Source organism: Bidens hawaiensis, unplaced genomic scaffold, assembly GCF_021521415.1.
Source record: "Bidens hawaiensis isolate Kalapana, Puna unplaced genomic scaffold, B.hawaiensis_p1.1 tig00026190_1, whole genome shotgun sequence".
Taxonomy (NCBI): Eukaryota; Viridiplantae; Streptophyta; class Magnoliopsida; order Asterales; family Asteraceae; genus Bidens; species Bidens hawaiensis.
In genome coordinates this window covers 11,774-28,747 of record NW_027494212.1, presented here as the reverse complement: position 1 = coordinate 28,747, position 16,974 = coordinate 11,774, and the positions used below count along the sequence as shown (strand labels likewise).

Sequence of the window (16,974 nt, the reverse complement as noted above, 5' to 3'; positions counted from 1 at the left end):
AAACAATTAAAGTTCAAGGTTTAAAATGTAACTATTTAAGAAATTATAACAATAGTCCTTTAAAAATGTAAGTTTGCTCGAAAGCGGGTTAAAGTATCTAACCTTAATATTTACTCAACATATGCTAAGTAATAAGGTGGGTAAAAATTCAAGAATGCAAGTCCCTTTAAAATAAAGATACTAAAACGGGTTTTAACGAGTGTTCGGGTTGTTGGTTCGGATCTTGATAATTGGTCAAACCCAAAGTCAACTTTCTAAAATATTAAATGTTATAAGATAACTCATAAAAATCCAATAATACTTAACCAAGTATGTAGTTCTATTGTTTTAGAACTAACAACATACGTTAAGCGAGTGTTCGGTTTTGTCGGCCCCAACTTTGTTATGAGATCAAGTTGGACCCAACATTTCCAATTACTTAAATCTTTCCTCAAAATGAACGAAACCTAACACATCAACGTTATATCCTCATCTACCCAAACCCCATGCAAGTCCAAGATATACAAAAATCAACCCAACAAAAGGCCCTAACTACCGACACTTCTACGCCACGAAAACCTATCAAACTCACTATCCTAATACTTCAAAGACACCGACAAACACATTCACGAATGCTTTGAACATATACAAACCAAAGTTTACCCAACTATGACTCAAAACCCTTCGACCCATACTATGTCGAGTCACAAACCATATCGCCACACCGTTCTCATCCAACTATAGAGTTTGATATCAAAATAGCAGCCCAAACACCCCTTACTAAATACATGTATAAACCGAATCTCAACCCAAACTAGTCACGATCAAATTATCCAACCCATCAAATTAACCCGAGCTCAAATAAGCAAAACCCCACCTATTAGCCCAACCACTACGCACACAAATCATCTAAGCCTAACCCACACAAACGACCTAAACTCAACAAACCTCATCAATCCAACTCAAGAAAACCCAACTACGCAAGCCAACCGAAACACACTCACTCCTCATCAAATTTCCAAACCATTCACTATTCGAAGCCTAAAACCCCTCCATACACACGCAAGCTTCATTTTTCCCTAAATATTTTTATGTATATATATATATATACACACACAACTAGTGTACTTATAACAACCTTATGTGTTAAAAAAATCACTTTTAGGTTATAAACTCTTCCTAGATTAACGATTCACATATTATGTCCAAATCTTATAAATCATCTTTGAAAAATCTAAGATTGTCATGACAACAAAATTCTATTATGATGATTTGTTTTCAAAGAGAATTATTAAACGATTATATGCGTGCTTCCAAGGTTTTAAATATTGTCACTTAAGGTGATAAATCTCTTAATAACTTTATAAATACAAGGTTTCATTTTCAATGTTGAACGCGAGGTTTTGCAAATCTTGCATAAACTCAATGACCATGGCTTTGCAAATCTTCTTGGGACGCATTTATAAATGCTTTATACTAGATATTCTGACTCAAATTTTCGTTCGATAACGACTTATGCGAATTATTACCTCTTATTATCGCAAGCATCATTTCTTCATAAATTATTTTCATTACGACAACATTATGTATACAAATTCCTTTAACAATTTAACTTACAAGATTTTCATTTGATAGCAATTTTAAATGTCTCTCTAGCTACGCATTACCATGACGCCTTGTTATTACATATATCCTTGGAAACAATAAAACGGCTTCACTTGAGACTTCATTTTCAATTTTATTCTTATATTTTTCGAAGAGTATGTGATATGTGATTTACATATTTCGTCATTTATTCGAGTCTCATGGATTTTTACGATTTCTTTTCATTTGATGAGATGTTTCAATGACAATATTATGCACTTGAGATTTCATTTTGGTGTTTTGATTATGACCAAATTCAAGTTATTCTATAACAATTTGTGTAATACTTTCGAAACCTCAATTTCGCTAAAAAAACTTGTTTATCTTTTAAACGATGCTTTTCATGACTATGTTATTCATATTTGAGCATTTATGCAACACACGATTCTATACATTATTCTATATAATTTCATTTAATCTATTAAGCGGCCTATGTGTGGTTATCCGTAAGTTTTGGCGCTATTAGAAACCGTTACTATAATGACGATTATATAAATGGTTCCACAATAGTGGCCGTATTCACGTTTGATACATGTATGCGTCACCCCAAGGAACTCACCACATTTCTCATGTTATTACATTTCACGCAATCGTATTCTCAATTGCTTATAACCTCAAGTTTTTTCACATGTGAAACTCGTCGTACGATGTTATTATTAATTGTATCGTTGTTTATCCCAACTTTATGTGTTCATTTATTGGACTTCTCATTTTTCACTTATCGGATTTCATTTATCGGTGTTATTTAGTGCCTCGATGTATAGACTTGACAATTATCTTGATGACTTTCGTCTTCAAACCTCGTTTCATAATTGTTTACCCTGAATTTTATTTATTCGATCGTCTTTACTTACTTAAACCAAATTATTATTTTCACCTTGGTTTATATTATAAGATTTTAATTGTTTCAATGATTTTATCCAATTTTCCTACTTACTTAAAACTCAACCAACCAAAATTCCAAAAATTTTCAACCACTAGTATTGGTTAGTCAATATTGGTAAAATTCAACAATTTATTTACACATATATTATTTAAAGATTTCAAAATAATTATGTCTTTTAAACCACACAATGGAACGAACTATGTGGACCATACGATGATCTAAATAATCATGGGTGCACACTTAATTATCGAAATCCCCGTATGGAAGCCATAGTAAGTGCGGTTGTGTGCGATAACTCGGACCCGGGAATGATAGCGAAAAACGGTAGAAATGCGAGTTAAGATAAGGGCATGGTGGATACGCCGCTGGTACACCCTATATATAAGTGCCTTTATTATGTTCTCATTTGTGGCGTTTTTCGAGTCATCCAAGGATTTGACGTTATTCTTTTGTTAGAAATTTTTCTTGCAATTGTTTTATCAAAAGCGACATTCGTTAGCTTTTCTCCGATTTTATTTTTAATTTCGGGACGAAATTTCCTAAAAGTTGGGGATACTGTGATATTCGTCAAATTCGGGTTTCTATTTTCTTTCGCGTTTTACATTAACAAAATTATACTTCGAACCCGTATTGGATTGTAAACCCGACCCGGTAATTTTATTAATCATTTAAGACGATCTTTAATTTTCCACGTACTTAGTTCATCAAATTCCGTCATGTAGGCATGTACTAATCGTTGTTCATTTAACATAAAAATTAGTTTATAAATTGTAAGGGGTAATTCTTGCCATTTTCGAATCTATATTAACATTTCTTAAGTTTAATACCCTTTAGTATAATATTTAGAACTTAAAGGGCCTATATGTAAATAATTAAACATATATATAAACATAAAACCCTAACCCTAACATTACACATCCAGCCGCCCCCTCTCCTTCCCTTTCGATTTCCGGCGCCATTTTCCGGCGACCGGCGACGCCACCACCCTCTTCTCTCTCCCTGGTCCGCAACTCCGACACCGGTCTCCCCGATTCCCCTTGTCCGTTCGTTTATTTTCCGACATAGAGATTCTGGCAACAGCAACGAAGTCCTGCGACCCCAACCCGTATCCGACCCCCTTCCCTCTCCTGGTCGATTTTACGGCGACCAGAATACCGTCTCTCTCTCTCTCTTTGTCTCCCTCTCTCTCCGTCTCTCTCTCTCTATCTTTCTCTCCCTAGCGGCAACAAAATATCCGACGACCCCTGCTCGGCTCCGACAAATATTCTCGGCCAAACATCATATTGTAGGCAAGGAGATTTAGATTTTTAATCGTCTTTGTGTCTAACTCGTAAACAATAATCGAACTTGTTATTCATAACCGGTTGTAATGAAATCTCTCATTATGGGTATAAAGTTTGGATATATGCTTCGGGGAAGATGGTAGTTTGGATATATGCTTCGGGGAAGATGGTAGTTTTGGGGTTAACTGTTTTAAATCTCTCATTTTGGGTTTCCTAACATATAAATGGCTAGTAAAGTTGGTTGCGGTTGTGACTCGGGTTTGGGAGGTCACAAGTTCGATTTCCCCTTGAACCGATTTTGGAGACTATTTTTTGGATCATTATTATTAATATTATAACTTATTATAAAACTCATTATTATTATTATTATTATTATTATTGTCATTAACAAAACAGTTTTTTATTAATCTTATTAAAATTATTATTATCATTATTTTCATAACTAATAAATTATTATTATTATGATTATTAAGTAATTTTGTTAAATTCTATTATTGTTAATATTATCCACTTGTCTTATCGAACCGAAACCCATGTCGGGCCTAGTTGCCATTTAACGTCATCGTTACTCGAGTTATATTTTATCACTAATACTATTATTATTAAAATGTTATAAGTATTAGTTATTATCATTAATATGGCACACATAATTATTATAATAATAATTATTATTATTAGTAAAATTCATAAATATATTAATAATGTATTCAACAACAAAAGTAATTATTATTATTGTTACTATTATTAGTTTTAACAACAATTCTCGATTGGTAGTATATTTATATATTATTATCATCATTATCTTACATATCTATATGTATCTATATATATATAACATGTTTTAAAATTATTATTATCATTACTATCTTTATCATTAATAATATTGTTATAAGCTTATTATCCATTCATTTTTATAAAACCGAACTCTTGTTTTAAACCCGTCGTGTTTCTATTTAATATTGCTTTAGTATTTAAAATCCCAATAAAATAATATTATTTTATTTTAATTATCAATTAAGTATGAGTCCCTAATCTAACCGGTAACCTGATTAACAACCGAACATTCTCATTCAATGTTTCAAATGTAGTTTCAACTAAAGTTCAACTTCATTAATATATTATTTATTCGTTTTCAATTATCTTTCAAGTCGGATTCGTTCGTTTCGTCGCAAGCTTTGTATGTTTCGATCATTTATTATTTCTCGATTCGTCAATTGAGGTGAGTACTTTCATACCCCATTTTTCATTCGTTTGGGGTGACATTTCATACTTATTCAACTAAATGCTTTATACAAGAATCTTACACCCACAAACGTGATTGTATACTTTACTTAAATAGTTGCTTGATTTGGTGTTCTATGATTATATGCTTACGTGTTTATCGCTTTTGGTTGGTGGAAGTCAATAAATCCTAGAGTACTTGGCATCCCCTTGTAGCAAGGTGTCGTTAACGTAATGCAACTAATGATAACTATAAAATCTTAGACTATCTGGCATCCCCTTATAGCTAGGTGTCGCTAACGTAATTCTATTAGCGATTTATCTTTTTATCAAAATTATTGCTTTTATTTATTGTTTCGTATACTAGTTTTGTGGATCTTTCCTACTATATACTATATGCTCAAACTTATGAATTGCTCACCAACCTTTGTGTTGACAAACTTTATTTTATGAAATTTTACAGGTTTGACTAATTTTGACTCAAGGACTTGACGAAAAACGTTACCAAGACTATTAGGATATTAGTAAAACGAACAATATATTTGTTTATTTGTGTTCAATTTGTTTGTGTGACCAAGACGTGTTTGTTTATTGATTTATGAAATAAATGAGTTGATTAAATATTGTCACTTTAATAGTATCTTCTGTTTTGGTCAATCCGTTGCATCCCGGCATGTTCCGCCGCCTTTGGTCGGGGTGTGACAGTAAATACGACAAACAAACTAAAATGAGCAGAAGTTAAGCATGATTAATATGTATAAAAAAGTTGTATATATATATATATATTAAGGACACGAAGTCTCCATGAAGCCTTGCCTTACGAGGTCCGAAACTTAACCAATCGAAACCTGAGAAGTAACCACCAAAGGTAACAAGGGGTGTGTATATATATGTTGTACAACCATAAACAAGTATTAATAAGACTACATAATCTAATTAAAATGGAAGATTTAACTCAGTTTGACTTTTGGAAGTCAAACCATCAAGAACACTAAAATAACAACCTTGAATCTTTTGAAGTTTGAGAGAGATTTTGGAGTTGTAGCAGGGGAAAATGAAGGGAAATGGTGGTGTATATATAGGGTAATGATAAGGGTCAAATATGGGTGTGAGTTACAAGAGTTTGCATGCAAAATGGGTCAAGACAAGACACAAAACAACAAAATTTGGAGCTGCTGCACTGGAGGGGATCGCGCCACGCGACGTCAGGGACCATCCCCCATCGCGTAGCGCGTTGGGGTGCTAGCTGGTGATTTTCCATTTTTCAAAAGTGACAGTTTTGGTCCCCGAAGTTCGTTTCGAGTGATTTTAACGCATTTTAAGGATCGAAAATGATTCTTTTCAAGACCCAACAAGTGTAAAACAATATTGTAACATAAAATTCATCATTTTGATTATATCATAAGTTTCGGTTTACAAAACGGGTCAGTTTACATAATAAAAGATTACAAAACGAATCCAAATCGAGGCCCGAATTTGACGAATGTCACAATAACCCTCTACATGATTAATCATTTAACAATCAGTTAAACTAATTAGGAATCTAGGGTTCATATCATTTGGTTTGGGTTGAAGCTGCTCTGTTTATAGTTTTTTTTTCGTTTATGGTTCTAATCAACTAATCCCCTAGCCTAGATGGCTAGGGGGTGTTAAAACTTGTGGAGGCTGGGGGTGCGGGTTCGAGCCACCCTCAGCCGATATTTTTGGTATTTTATGTTTAAATTCATTTGTTTAGTGTATCTATTCTTCTAATCAAATAAATAATATTATAAATATTAAAAAACTGATAATCCATTTATATTTTTCTTAAAATCGACACATTAACGAGTCTTTTTCTGAACTATGGTTAAAAACCATACATAAATGTGTGTGTGTGTGTGTTTATATTAATGTATAAGTGTTAATGGTTTAAATAATAAGGATTTTAAAAAGGTTTTGGTTTTGTTTAATTAACTAAATAATATTATTGATATGGATGGTAAATAACCTTTATTTACTAAATCGACAACGTTTAATTGTTGTTTTTGGTCTTTTCATAAAACTAAATATGTATGTATGTATATATATATGTATATATATATATAATAGAATAAATAACGATTTTTAAACAAATATAAATGTATATAAATAAATATATTAAATGTATTTTTAATTTAAAAGAAATAGCTAAAACAAATCTCTTTATATAAACTATAAAGTTTTATAAATATTTATTTAAGTATTTTATATAATTAAATTTTGTTATTTACGACAAAGCTTTGATATATAAAAGTGATAAGAAAATTAATAATAAATCTAAGTAATATTTAACTTTCTCAAGATCACACCCAATCATTTTATCCAGAACCTCTATCCAGTTCTAGATTCGTTAATGAAGTCATATTTATATTTCCACAATTATTGTTACTTAGGATTCTCGTCGGTAAATCCCGAAGAGCGTGATTTATCGCTTCATGTCGTATTCTTTTCCACTTTGCTTAATTGCTAAGGTGAGTATCTCACTCCCCCTTTTAACTCATTTTTTAACCGTTTGGGGATATATGCGTTCTATTTATTTTGTCACTATATATTACTCAACTTACAACTGTTAGTCATGTGTGTTTAACAATTTATACCAAACGTTTTATTTGTTTGTATGCTTTACTTGTATACATGTCAGAGAGGTCCAACATATTCTCAGTCTAGTATGATCATACATCCGTCGAGTTAGCATCGTTCAGTTCATCTGATATCGTGCTTACCGACAACATTATTTACCTGCTCATTGGTTAAATTGCTTATCTCACTTGACACAGTTTGCTCTTTTCTATACTTATTATATAATCATAAAAATATGGTGTTTTACTTACTCAACCTAGTGTTGACAGAATTATTTTTTTATAAACGCATATGCAGGTTATTGTGTGAGGTGATTATCAAGATTGTATGAAGCAACTTAGGGTGCATGTTAGAGAAGAAGATACAAGAATTTAATTTCAGATGTTTATTTTTACTTGTTAATTGTGAATTTGATGTAATATGACTATTTGAATTTTTTGTACTATTTAAATTGGTTTAATAGATATTGTCACATTTTATATTGCATTGATAGTACCTTGAGAGCTGTGAGCAATCAACTCACGCCCCGGCATTTCCGCCGTAGGTTGGGGTGAGACGGAAACCGAGCTTTTCAAGACACTTAGAGGCCTTTTATGCACTATTATTGAAGAACCAAGTCAAATGCCCGATCCATATCCATTGTGTGAAGCTGATGCATGATTATAATATAATAAAAAATAAATGAACAAACCTTATCAGCCCCTAAGCTTTTATGGTCGTAATCAGCAGCAACAGCAAGAGAAAAGAATAAAGAAAAAAATAAAGAACCCTAACTCTAGCCCTAGTTCCAATCGACAGCCAATAAGGAGGGAAGAAGAGGAGTTTGCAGCCAAGTTACAAGTGTTTATCAAGTTTTTAAGCAACCAAATAACAGCCATAATCATTATTTTTCATCAACATATACTTTAGTTTGGTTTAAGTTTCATTATTCTCTTGTATAAACCGAATCTCAACCCAAACTAGTCAAGGTAGACTTATCCAACACATCAACTTAACCCGAACTCAAATAAGCAAACATCATCCAAATAGCTCAACCACTACTCACACAAGTCATCTAAGCCTAACCCACTCAAACGACCTAAACTCAACAAACCCCATCAATCCAACTCAAGAAAACCAAACTACACAAGACACACAAAACACACTCACTCTTCACCAAAATTTCCAAACCATTCACCATTCGGAGCCTAAACCTCTCCATATACACGCAAGCTTCATCTTTCCCCTAAATGTTTTTTATATATATACAACTAGTGTATTTATAACGATCTCATGTGCTCAAATATTCATTTTTAAATCATAAACTCTTTCAAGAATAACGATTTACAAATTATGCTCATATTTTATAAATCATCTTTGTAGAATATAATATTGTCATGACAACTAAATTCTATTATGAGGATTTGTTTTCAAAGATTATTAAACAACTATATACGTGTTATCAAGATTATTATATATTGTCACTTAAGGTGATAATCCCATAATAACTTTATATTTACGAGGTTTCATTTTGAATGTTGAATTCGAGATTTATTCAATAACAAATTACAACTTTCATTATTTTGCATAAACTCAACGATCATGGCTCTACAAATCCTTTTTGGGACACATTCATAAATGCTTCATACACTAGATATTGCAACATGAATTTTGTTCGATAACGATTGATGTGAATTAATACTTCTTATTATCGCAAGCATCATTTCTTTCATGATTTATTATCATCACAACAGCTTTACGTATGCAAAATTCCTTTAACAATTTAACTTACAAGATTTTCGTTTGATAGCAATTTAGATGTTTCTCTAACTACGCGTTACCGCGATGCTTTGTTATTATATGCATTCTCTTGGAAACGATTGAACGGTTTTACTTGAGACTTCAATATCGATTTTATTTTTATATTTTCAAAAGAGTATATGATACGCGATTTACATATTTCATCACTACTCCGAGTCTCACTGTTATTACGATTTTCTTTTCAAATGATGAGATGTTTCGATGGTAATTTTATGCACATGAGATTTCATTTTTTGTTCTGATATTCATGACCGAATTCAAGTTATTCAATGACAATTTGTGTACCACTTTCAGAACCTCATCTTCGCTAAAAATTTCGTTTCCATTTTAAACGATATTTTCATGACTATGTTGTTCATGTTCGAGTATTATGCTTTTCAAGCGAAACACAATTCTATGCATTTTTCCATATCATTTCATTTACTCAATCAACGGCCTATGTGTGGCCGTCAGCAAGTTTTGGCGCTATTGGAAACCGTTACTATAATCATGATTATGTAAATGGTTTCACAATAGAAGCCGTGTTCATATATTATTACATTTCTTCAATGATTTTGCCAAGTCAACCGAAATTTTTATTGTGATTTTGTGTTTGATACATGCTTACGTCACCCCATAGAACTCACCTCATTCTCATGTTATCACATTTCACGCAATCATACTCACAAATGTTTGTTTTAACCTCAAGTTTGTACTCATCAAATTCTCATTTTCACATGTTTTGTTTTATCGTGCCTCATTTAGTTCCTCAATGTTAGACCTCCATATTCCTTTTGATAACTTCCGACTTCGATTCACACCTTACTATTGCTTACACGATCATCTATAGTTAATTAATCGAATAATTAAGATTTGTAAAATTCTCTTTAAAAAAACGTCCTTTAAAAACCACACAACAAAATGAACCATGGGGACTTAAAACGAAGACCTAGATAATTATGGGTGCACACTTAATTATCGAAATCCTCGCATGAAAGCCATAGCCAGTGCAGTTGTGTGTAATAACTCATAACCAAGCATGATTTCGAACAACGATATGAATGTGATACAATAAGGATATGGTGGATACGCCGCTGGTACTTCCTATATATAAGTGTCCTTATAATGTTCACATTTATGGCGTTTTTCGGGTCATTTAAGGATTGATGTTATTATTTTTACTTATAAACTTCTAGTACATTTTCCTCTTTATAAACGACACCGATGAAAGTTTTCTTCTTTTTCGTTAGCTTATTTTAATTTCGGGACGAAATTTCCAAAAAGTTGGGGATACTGTGACATTCGTCAATTTTGGATCATCTTGTATTTGTTTTTATTATGAAAACCGACCCGTTTTGTATCCCGAACCTTTGAATAATAAAAAAATGATGAATTTAATGTTACATATTTGTTTTATGGTTGTCGGATCTCAAAAACATCTTTTACAACCCTTAAAATGCCCCTAAAACGCTCAAAATGAACTTCAGGGACTAAAACTGCCAATTTTGAAAATTATATTTTCCCTCCGCGACCTTAGCGCCACGCTAAGGTCAAGGTTAGAGACCTTAGAACTGCGCTAAGGGGGCCCTACAGTCATAAGTTCGTTTTTTGTTGTTTTGTTGTTTTGTTGCATTGTTTGACTTGTTTAACCAATTAAAACACATGCAAGCTTGTAATAAACCATAGAAATAAACTTTGACCATTACCCTATATAAACAAGTTCATCTCCTTCATTTCAACTTGTTCGTTCACTTCTTTCTCTCTCAAACAAAGATCATAACTAGGGGTGCACTTACTAAAAAACCGACCCGACCCGGCAAAAGACCTGACAGACCCGATACCCGAGAATGGATGAAAATGAGAACCGAGGACTGATGCTATGATTGAAATCTGTTTTCGGGTCTTTTTGTGTCAGGTAGGGTAACTTGAAGATGACCGAACCTAATGTCTTCTAGTAAACAATAATGAATGACTTGACCATTTTGAAGTGAAACTAGATGAATAGATGACTATGGTAGTAGACTGAGGCTTAACCTCACCGTTCACCTATCTAAGGGACTTCTCTATCTCACCTTGTCACTCACCTTCTCTTACATGCTTCTCTTGCATGCTTCTCTTATTTTCCATCATGAAAGTTTCATCTTGAGTGTTGAAGAAGAATATTGTAAGTTAACGTTTTATATGTTAATATATAGGATAAATAAACATTAGTTTCCAACACAATTGTATAGGTAACTATTGAGTAGTATAATCTTGATGTCAGACATTGGAAAGTGAACTATGCTTTATGAGTTGGTAGTGTACAACATGCATTCAAATTTAAAGTTATATAATAATATATAAAAATCAATATTGCATCTTGTAACTCTAAATCTGTAAAAATAAAATATATATATTAAATTATTAATTCAAAATGTTCTCACATATCAAGAAATGTTTCCTGTGTTGACATTCTCTTTTTTCTTGTATCACCATATCATCTTCATCAACTGAAAGATACTTGATTCTGTACCATCACTTTGCACTTTCAAGCATCTGGTTCTTTCTTGTATCACCATATCATCTTCATCAACTAAAAGATACTAGTTTCTGCACCATCACTTTGCACTTTCATGGCATCTGGTCCACGGGTTACTACCATCCCGGCCACTTCTTCAACACCATTTCTTTAACAGATGGGTTTAATTGATGTTGTTTACTTGAGGTCGGTTTTCTTCGGTCCAAAACCGAGGACCGACCCGAACCCGAGAAATACCATTGACAGGAACTGATGAACAACCGAATTACATCATATCGGTTCGGTTTCAGGTTTTTATCGGTCCAGGTTTTGGGTTTTTCTCGGTCAACCCGAAATTTGCACAACCCTAATCATAACTTCATCTCTTCAAGGTTTCTTACTAGTTTAACTCTTTGAAGTCAAACAAGAACCATTCTTTAGTTTTAATTTGTTGCATAGTAATTGAAGCTTGTTGTACAACATATTTATAATATGCACCCCTTGTTTCCTTCGGCTTTCACCTTCTCCGGCCATGGTCGGTTGAGGTGATACACTACAAGGCAAGGCAACATGGAGGACTCATTATAGTCCTTGATTATACTATATTTCCTTTAATGCTTACTAGTCTTGTTTAAATTAGAAGTAGTTTAGCTTCTAATTCATGTTAAATGAGTTCCATGGTATTGGGTATGTAGTCACTAGCCTTGGTTTTATCCCTAGTTGAGAACCGAACCGAAACTAAACTCTTTTTTACAAGTTTTGTTTAAATAGTTGAATAAACATGTTATATGTAAGATTTGAATTTTACAACTTCTAAATTCATTTTTATAGTTCTATGGTATTTGGGTATGTGGTAACCATCCTCGGTCTTATCCCGAGTCAAGGACCGAACCAAAACCGAACTAAACCGAGTTTACTCGCTTATGACACACAAGTGTGTTTTGGGCCACCGGAACTCATCTTTTTCTTCAAGATTATATTTTAAATTAATTTTAAATTATTTTCTCAACATACTTGGCATGTCGGAATTCAACTTGAACTTATAACAAGTTGGGACCGGTAAAACCAAATGCTCGCTTAACGGACGTTTAGGTTCTTCACAATAGAACTATATACATGGTTAAGTCTTTTTGATTTTTATTGAGTTATCCCATAACATTTATCACTTTGGAAAGTTGACTTTGAGTTTGGTTAATTATCAAGACTCGAACCGACAAATCCGAACACTCGTTTAAAGCCTCGTTTGGGTATTTATATAACAAAGGGTCTTGCAATAGTGCGTTATAACCAACATAATTACTTAACATATGTTGAGTTATATTAACGAATAGAATACCAAGACCCGGTTTCGGGTAAACTTATTTTTCAAGAAACATTTCTTTGATTTCTCAAATATTTACATTTTATACCCTAAACTTTATTTATTTACTTTACTTGTCATATATTTTACTTTAAACCCTTCCAAGACTACCTACTAACTCAAGACCTGTTTAATATAGGTCTTTCTCGTTAAATCGATCTCTGATTATTCACGAATCAATCTTTCAAGTTACTTACTTAACGTGAGTACTTTTTCATCTCCCGTTTTCCATCTTACGTTTTGGGGGTGACATTGCATACTTATCCAAATTCAAATGATTTGTACTTGTGTCTCAAACCAAAAACCTTTAGTATATGTTACTTAAATAAATTCTCGATTTGGTGTTATATGCTTTACATGATTACATGCTATATGTTTATTGCTTTAGACGGGTTGGCCTCTTTGAAACTATTAAGTATGATCATACGCTCCTCTAACTACTTTAGCTTAATTGCTAGTAGCATAGGGAAACTATTATCCAAGTATATTTGGTTGTTACCATATAGAAAGGTGTCTCAAACTATTTACTATTTGCATATCTAAATTGTTGCTATTATTTATTCTTCTATATACGAGTTGTGGATTTCATCTAATATATACTTATTGTTCAAAACTATGAAAATTTCTCACCAACATTCGTGTTGACAAAGTTTATTTTATGCAATGTTACATATTTGATAATTGCTTGAACGAAGAATTGAGGAACGTAGCTTGTTTTGAGACCACTAAGGAATTAGTCGAATAAACAATATATATTTGTTTATTTGTATTCAATTTGTTTTGTACGAACAAGATGTGTTGTTTATTGATTTATAAAATTAATGAGTTGATTAAATATTGTCACTTAATAGTGTCATAGTGTTCTTGAGCAATCCTTTGCACCGCGGCATGTTACGACGCCTTTGGTCGGGGTGTTACAATTGGTATCAGAGCCGAAGGTTTAAGATAGGTCGTTAGAAATTTCCTTAGACACATGTTTATGAGCCCTATACGTGTCTATCTGTATACCTTAATGTATTCAATTTTAAATTGTTTACAGCTTTCTTAGATAATTATTAATTATTTATTATTATGCACACACACACAAACTCCGAGGCTATGTGATGCAGGAGCATCCGGTCCATTAAGTCGACCCGGCCCAAATGTTATTTTTATTTATAAATAAAGGTGTTTGGTCTTTAGTTTAGTTAGTTTTTGATTAAGTTTGATATAATAAGAACATTGTTCTTTGAACCTTTGGTTCGTTTTTTCGTCTTTGTTAATCATGAGTTTCTCGAGCCATTGATCGCTTTCAGAACTGCATCAGCGTTACCTCTCCCCCTTTTTTAGCCATTGAAGCTTGTAAGGCTTGTGGTGACTCTCCGTCTTCAAGGCCAACTTTTGGACTACCTCTTCAGAAATCAGATTGTCACAACTTCCAGAGTCGATAACAAACGTGCAAACCTTCCCCATAATGGTACACATGGAGTGGATTATGTTATGCTTAAGCCATCCGTCTCCATCAGCCTTTTGTGTATAGAAAGAATGCCTAACTACCAAGTTCACCCCCACATCACCGGTCACAAAATCCTCCTCATACTCGGGTTCTTCATCATACTATGGGGCCTTATCGTATTCTTCATATTGTTCATCTTCAGATTCAACAAGCAAATGCCTCTTACCCGCTTGTTTACAGTCGACTTGCCGATGGCCCGTCTCACCACACTTGAAACACTTCACCCCGCTACTACTAGCCCCCTTAGAAGTCGACCCAATGTTGTTGGCCACCGACCTTTGTTGACTAGGCACGACACAAGGTCCTCCACCACCCCACCCCGAATTTCCTCCAGCAGGGGATGGTGAATACGAACCGCCTATCCGACGCTTTTGTTTTTCAAAAGCCAATGCCCCTTGGTACGCCTCAGCGACTGTTAACGGATCAAAAAAATTTATAGAGTCCATGATCTGAACCCTAAAACCCTCAATATACCGAGCAATGAATTGTTTATCGGTTTCTTGAATATCATTACGAGCAACCAAATGATAAAACTCGGTCGTATAGTCATCAACCGATGTGGATCTCTGCTTCAGATTCTGCAAACGTCGATACATCAACCGTTGAAAGTTGTGAGGTAAAAAAGTATCCTGCAAACACTTTCTCATCTTGGCCCATGTTACGATTCGTGATTTTCAGAGTCTATTTTGTGTCATCTTCAATTGTTGCCACCATGCTGACGCCCTCCCACGTAGCCTGGTAGCTATCAAAGGTACCCGCTTATTTTCATCAAACCTCTCGAATTCAAACACCTCTTCTACAATAACCGACCAATCAATGAACCCTTCCGGATCCAAACTAGTCCCATCAAATTCTGGGATATCAATTCGGATCCCAGCATCCCAACGCCGGTTGCCATCTCCCTGTTCTCGCCTTGGCCCACTCTCATACCCCTCTTCGGAAGACGAAACATCATGACCTAAAAATGGATTATCAAACTCATGCCCCTCCCTGTTTTCATGGGCCTGTCTTCTACGATTCATCAAGTCAGCCATTCGATCAGTGAGTTGATCAACCACTTGATACAATCGTTGCTCCACCCGTGCTATAAATCGTTGCTCCAACTCTCGCTCATAAACCTCATCGATCGGTTTCTGTCTCTTTGGAGGCATATTGAGCCAAGAATTCGGCTTTGATACCAACTGATTCAGTTTCGGAAGCGATCAATGGATCGAAAGACTCATTATTAACAAACATAAAACTGAACCAAAGGTTCAAGAACAAATTTCTTATAACTCAAACTCAATATCAAAAACTAACTAAACTAAATACCAAACACCTTTATTTATAAATAAAAATAATATTTGGGCCGGGTCGACTTAATGGACATGATGCTCCTGCATCACTATGCCTCAACATTTAAAGAAAACTTTTCAAAAATTAGATTACTTTTATTTTTGGGAAATTACCTAAGAATTCCCACCTGTTGTTTTCACTAGTTTACCTTAGGGCTACGTTATGTGGCATGTCCCTATGAAAAATGAAAGGGGGAGAGCAACTATGAGTTATGCCTTGGCAAAACGGTTCCGAGAACCAAAGGTAAGACGCTATTCCTTACCTGGGGGATAACCTGAACACAGTACTCGACCCTATGGACCCGAGCGAGACCCAAACATGCCATATGACTAACACCCTAAGCTGTCAACCGTGACCACATTAGTGGTTGCATCCCTATAATATTTTTAAACCAAATTCACGGTGGTTCGTGGCTAAACTCGGTTTTCCCGATTATTGTGTTCCATTATTTATATGGTTAGCTGGGTAAAAATCCATGGAATCCATGGGCACTCCTACTATCCATTTCTTAACTTGTTGGAGGGATCAACGTGATGATACACAAGATACTCCGACTACCCATATTTATTTCGATAGTTCGTTACTTAGTTTGGTCGGTTAAAACACTATGTAACGCTCATCGGGCCGACAAACTATATTGCATTGATAATTCGTTAATTGGTTGGGATAGTAAAAATGCCATGTAACGCTCATGGGCCGTCCAACCCACCTGTTTTAATAGTTATTTAGTTGGCACAATTAAAATGCCATGTAACGCTCATGGGTCGCCCAACTACCTTACTTTTATTTGTTAATTTTGTTGGGACATTCAAATTGCCATGGGAAGCTCATGGGAGGCCAACATCCACAATTTATATTTCGTTAGTTTATTGTAAACTTAATCAATCTAAATTTTAA

General features: G+C 34.0%; 1 protein-coding gene across 1 annotated transcript in view; it reads right to left on the bottom strand.

Moving 5' to 3' along the window:
• The window catches only part of LOC143573049 (protein FAR1-RELATED SEQUENCE 5-like), a 48,984-nt gene extending 34,285 nt beyond the window's left edge, over positions 1-14,699 (bottom strand). The window contains exon 1 of the mRNA XM_077058031.1: positions 14,560-14,699. Coding sequence (XP_076914146.1) covers positions 14,560-14,699 — 140 coding nt within the window. The remainder of the gene's footprint in view (positions 1-14,559) is intronic.
• Between the last annotated feature and the right edge of the window lie 2,275 nt (positions 14,700-16,974).